We start from the raw sequence: 5,906 nt of genomic DNA, 5'->3' as shown, positions 1-5,906 counted from the left end.
TATGACACCATTTCGCGAATTCTCTTTGATGCGTCAGAGTGTCCAAAGTGTGTCCAAAAGATATACAAAACAATTCTTTTTTTAATTCTCTCCCGGCGAATCCAATACGCTTGATGACCGACCCAACTTCTTTTATGCACGCAGCGCATTAAATTGAATTTTAAATGAAGATTGATTTTTGCGCTCGTCTCGCAATAAAAAACAAAAACAACAATGGCCAGAAAACCAGGCCGGCCGAAAAGGAAAAATGCGAAGAAAAAAGGCGAGAATGCCGATGCCAAAGCCACTTGCCAAGAAACCAAAAATGAAAAAAAAGAGAAAAGAAGAAAACCATTTTAAAGAGGAGTAAAACCCAAAACAAATGCCGCCCATTGTAATTAGAGACAATGGAAGAGGGATCCCCTGTGACTGCAGCGGGCGACCCGGACCCTTTTCGCCCTTTTTGCCCTGCTCTCTTATCTAAATTAATTCAAATGCCTGAAAGAAACACAAATAATTAAAATTAATTATGTGGAAAATATTCAATAAGTTGAAAATTATGCAAACGAGCGCAAAGTAAACGCCCCAAAGATAAAACTAAGTGCAATTTCGTTTCGTCTTTCGCCGGGGAAGCATCAAACATTTTGTTGACCAAAAATATCTTCTCCTACTTAGCATTGATGGACACGGGCCGTTGAATGAATGGATGGATGGATGGATGGATAAATGGAGGGATGGACCAATGGATGGATATGCGTATTAGAAATAACATACCAGATTGTCAAGCTGACAATGCTCAATATATGCATATATATTCGCTTGAATTTTCGAAGAGAAAGAAAACTATCTGGCGAATGGGGAACGTTCGTTCGTGTTCGAGTTAGCAACAATTTCCGGCATTTTCGTATAGACGAACTGAACCCAAGTGAGTGAGAGTGAGTGTGTTCCCAACCGAAAGTAGCGCAAATTACTTAAAAATACCAAACCAAAAAAATCGAAATTGGAACAAAGATTTTTCAGAGCCGATCCCAGTACAGATTCTCCCGACTCGGCGGCGGCGGCAGCAGCATTTTCCGTTCGCATCGCATCGCATTGGATCGCATCTGTTCCTCATTCCGCATCTGTCCGTCGCGCGAAAAACATGAAATTGAAAATCAATCTGACGTTGCTCTGTGCGACACTCGTCGGCCTCCTGTCCATCATCCTATTGACACAGACAACGGGCATCGAGGCCTTTGGCGGGGCTGGGAGCAGTTCCTCAGGGAATGGGGCCACGTCATGCAAAGAGCTGAGTAAGTTTTGCAGAAAAAAATCCATTACAATTGTTCTAAAAAAAAGTGTAATTGCAATTCAGGATAGTCCACAGATTCAATATAAAAGTGAAACTTGGCTTTACAAACTTTAATCTTTCAATTAATAATGAGCAAATGATATTGTTGTATGAGAAAATGTTTAGTAAAGTGTGTTCTGTTCAATTTCAACTTTGTAATTCAAAGAAATCTCACTTATGTTCCATAAAAGCTGTCACATTACTTTGTTATTAATTTATAGCTACGGTAAATAGCAATTACAGCATTCGGCATATTTAATAATGAGATATCTCAGTACTTGCCAAGTTTTTTCCCGCTCGTCTTTTCTTTCTTTCTTTTTTGTTGTGTCTGGGAAATTGTTCTATTTTCCCGCTTATGACTACAGCAGCGTGGCCAGCGGGAAATTATGAAATATCTGTCGCATGGCTGCTCGAGGCCCATATAAACAAACAAAATGTAATTGCATTTAATGAGGCCAGACGAAGCGATCTCAACGGAAATGAACCCATTCCAGGCAGCAATTAATCAAGGAATATTTTATAATATATACAAATCTTCTCCAGACAATGTCAACTGCTATGTGGGACGCAACGAGGGAAACTTCTGTAATAGCAAGGATCAGACCAAGTCTGTCACCCGTTGGTACTATGACAAGGGTCTGTGCAAACCCTTCAACTACAAGGGTTGCAATGGCAATCGTAATCGATTCTGCACACAGGAGAGCTGTGAATCGCGGTGTGGCGACGATTGATTGGCATTAACCCATTGGATATATATATATGTGTATATATATACAGAAAATATATCCCTCCGTACTTAGCTGATAAGTTTGTACGTGTATGTTTAGGCTAAGAGCAAATAGAGATCACCATGCACACTCAACAAAATCATACATATATTTCAGTTAATTGGGATTTTTTATTATGGATTTTAGTTTAGCATTTTTTTTTATTTGTTTTGAAATGTCTGTCGTAAATTTATTGGTAATTTAAACATTTTTATCTGACATTTATAGCAAGTAAGTGCTAAATAATAAATCACAATGCTTTACAAATGAATTTTTTTTAGTATTTTGGGAATTGGGAACATAATTGTATAATGTGTCTTTGTGTTTTTATGATTTTTATTATTCTTATTATTATTTTGTGTTGGATAGTTTTTAAACTTATTCATTTATTTAACCTAAGATTGATTATTAATATTGTTTTCATTAATAGTTTTTATATTTCATTTCCTCACATTTCCTTTAAAATATTTTATTATTCAACAGAAGTCTCACCTAATTAGTAAGCCTTTAAATTGGTATTAATTATTGCCAATCGATTCAAAAGGAAGAATAGTTTATGAAATATTTTGGGAAATATTTCTTATCTATAAAAGAATTCTTTAGTCTTTAGTTGCATACATTGTACCCCATTCTCCAAAGATATTCTTCAAGTGCAAAGACTCACCAAGCCCCAGACTTTAAGTGTTTTTACCTTTGATCAAACAGTTTTTGACTAAATGCCGCCCAAAAATAGACACTCAAATGTTGTAAGCTGTCAGCGGTGGATCGGCACTTTGTTCACTGTCAGGGCTGTATAAAAAGCCAAAAAAAAAGAATATAAATAAGTAGAGGGGAAAAAATCGAGTGCCTGGGGAAAAAATGCGCCAAATGTGCTAACTGTCAGTGGCATATCAAATGGCCCCTTGACATGGCACTGACAGTGTCGCCAAGATTGTGACTGCCACCCATTCCGCCGGCTTTTAATGCTCATCTCCCATCGCAATCACCATGATGCTGACGTACTCCGCCTGGACTTTGTCAGGGAGACAGAGAGCAGAGGTGGGATCAGGGTAACATCCGAGGAGATCCACCACCAGCAGCAGCAGCTGGCCATTGTCAGGGGGCATCAAAGAGCTGTCATCAGTGGCCCTTTTTTGCTGCTATCGACTTACAGCTAATTAAAATGGTCTACATTTGCATTTACCTTTTGCCATTTACCTGTTGACTCACCCGGGCAGGTGAAACGAACGGCATTAATCGCGATGCCGGCATGCTTCGGTTTTGACAGGCCTTTGTTTTAGACGAGAGATCGCTTGATTGCTGTGCACAAACAAATGCCAATCAAATGCATAATAGCATCGACACACCCAGCAAACGAGATGGGAACATGACATGCCAATAATGGCAGCACATTAATCTGTTTAAATGACAGCTCTTAGAGCGTCGAGAAAAACAAAAACTGGATGAAAAGCGTTGGAATTTTCCTCCCCCTGAGAAAACCATGCGAGTCATGTGCCAAAACTTCGCTTTCGATGTCGGCAATTTTCACTCAAAATACTAATGAGTTTGAAGTCGACAGCACCGACCATTAAATACCCAACTTTTGCTTTTTATAGCCCACCATTATTGCGAATATTTTACTGAAAGTTTTCTTTTCTGGCATTTTAGACTAAAGGAAAAATAAGCAAGGAAAATAATAAGTCAATAGATGGTACCGACCATGAAATACCTCGAGTATTTTTTTGTTTAATAAAAGGAAAGGTAAAAATAATTATATTATAAATAGGACTATTATTTCTATAGTTTTATAGTTTTGCTTTCAAAGCCTTCATAGTCTATACCTTTGCCTTTAATGAATTAGTAAATTATATGTTTATAGGAACTGTTATGTGACAATTTTTTCTACAAATCAACAACGCATAACTAAGCCAAAAATGGGTTCATTTTAATTCAGAAAGCTTTTCTATGTTAGTTTTTCCTAGGTTAATAACTCTGCATACTCAATTTAATATGTAAAAAATTTTAATTTTTTGTCATATTTTTTGACAATTTTAAGCCGTTAAAATTTTATTAAAAAAAAAAAAAAAAATTTCCTAAAACATGGCTAGATCGACTCGGCTTTTGATGCTGATCAATAATATATATGATTTATAGGGTCGGAAATGACTCCTTCACTGCGATACAAGCTGCTGAATACAATTATATTACCACTTTTTAGTAGATTTTTATCTATAATTTTATATACCAAATTTAAAGTTTAAATAACGTATAACTAAGCCAAAAATTGGTTAATTTTCATTCGGAAAGCTTTCCTATGTTAGTTTTTCTTAGGATTATAAATCTGCATACTCAATTTAAAATGTAAAAAAAATATTTTTTTTTCATATTTTTTTGGCAATTTTAAGCCATAAAAAATTTTTTTTTAAAATTAAAAAAAAAATTCTTTAAAACATGGCTAGATCGACTCGGATTTTGATGCTGATCAAGAATATATATGATTTATAGGGTCGGAAATGACTCCTTCACTGCGTTACAACCTGCAAAGGGGGTAATAATATAAAGTTACTCATTATGATATTCACTATACTTTATAGTATTTTCCACAATGCTAATCACAAAAGGCGCATAGTTTTTCCAACTACCCAACTCATATTTTTCGACAGGTAAAAAATTCGCAGAGCACAAAAGAAAAGCCAGCCAAGTTTGGCGTTCGGGGATCTAATTGGAAATTTAAAACGAGAACTCACGCACACGGCAATGAAGGCGAATTGCCGGTTAGATGGACAAAGGCAGGCCACTTTCCACTTTCGTGCTATAATTGAAAAATGGGAAATCCACTAGGCATTAGAGATGCAAGGCGAATAATCAGCGATGGCGGCATAAATGATGCATGAGACGGCAAAAAAGATGAATGAAAAATCATGAAAATCACGCAGAAGCAAAAAGCATCGTAAAAACGTTAAAGCCCACAAATCTGGGACCGCGACATTAAATGCATGTAATTTGATTATTTATCACATTTTTGTACATTTAACGACTCAATTGAGTTTTATGTGACCCAAAGAAGTGGGCCATTTTCCCGTTTTTGGATGATGATGAGATGGAAATTTCGGTTTGTGTCTGTTTTGGTTTCATTTCCCATGCCTCGTTTGTCTCCTGGACGTTCCTGGTCTCTCCTGTAACGTTGCAATTTTGTAAAAATCGGAAAAGTTTCGTACAGCAAACGAACTTTGACAATGCTCGCAAAAGTATGCTATGCTAAATGTTTTGCTTAGATGGAAAACTGAAATGTTTCTCCTGATGCCGCACAGGAGCTCCTCCTGTTTGTTTGTTTGCTCACTCGTTTTCGTACGGCATAAATGGAAGTATGCCATAAAGCAGGCTAAAGCCATGAACCAAAGGAATTTATAAAACGCAAAAATTGCTTTTGTTTGCCCCCAGTCAGAGTCCACAAAAGAGTCCGCACACAGGGCAGAGGTAAGGCCAAAGCCGGAGGGATTCAGAAAGGGGAATTTGGTTGTCCACCCCAGGGACCACTTTCGCTCCATTCCTAATCTGTCTTGCATGTGTTCATATAAATTGTGTGTTTATTCGAGTGCATTTCCACTGCATCGCACCCTCAGCAGCCGCATTCGGGCCACGTTTAGTGGCCATGCTGCCAGGCCAGGCCAGAAGCACACAAACATTCGACACACACACACTTTTAGACTCCGGGCTTTGCCCTTTTCCACTGGCTTCATTTATATGTGTGAGTAGAGGAGATTCTGGCCCGAACTTTAACTATATTCCAGTTTAAACAATTCTAAGGTGCCTCTTAGTGGTTAAGTCTTAGTTATGTTCTCGACCCTTTC

The 5,906-nt window shown here is 37.5% G+C and overlaps 1 protein-coding gene across 2 annotated transcripts; it reads left to right on the top strand.

Moving 5' to 3' along the window:
* The first annotated feature begins 582 nt into the window (after nt 1–582).
* Nucleotides 583–2,343, top strand: LOC110186818 (major allergen Ani s 1). 2 transcript variants are annotated; one of them, XM_086840370.1, is made up of 3 exons: nt 583–914; nt 991–1,271; nt 1,853–2,343. In XM_086840370.1, the coding sequence occupies exons 2-3, from the start codon at nt 1,121–1,123 to the stop codon at nt 2,038–2,040; spliced, it is 339 nt and encodes a 112-aa protein (XP_086696496.1). In that variant the 5' UTR covers nt 583–914; nt 991–1,120; the 3' UTR covers nt 2,041–2,343. The 2 variants fall into 2 exon arrangements, with proteins under 2 accessions (XP_086696496.1, XP_020811765.1); XM_020956106.2 differs by having other exon boundaries at nt 583–1,271.
* The last annotated feature ends 3,563 nt before the right edge of the window (nt 2,344–5,906 follow it).

This window comes from Drosophila serrata, unplaced genomic scaffold, assembly GCF_035046125.1.
Source record: "Drosophila serrata isolate PLE 108 unplaced genomic scaffold, ASM3504612v1 contig_382, whole genome shotgun sequence".
Lineage (NCBI taxonomy): Eukaryota > Metazoa > Arthropoda > Insecta > Diptera > Drosophilidae > Drosophila > Drosophila serrata.
Note: the sequence above shows the minus strand (reverse complement) of the source record. Positions and strands in the feature narration are given on the sequence as shown.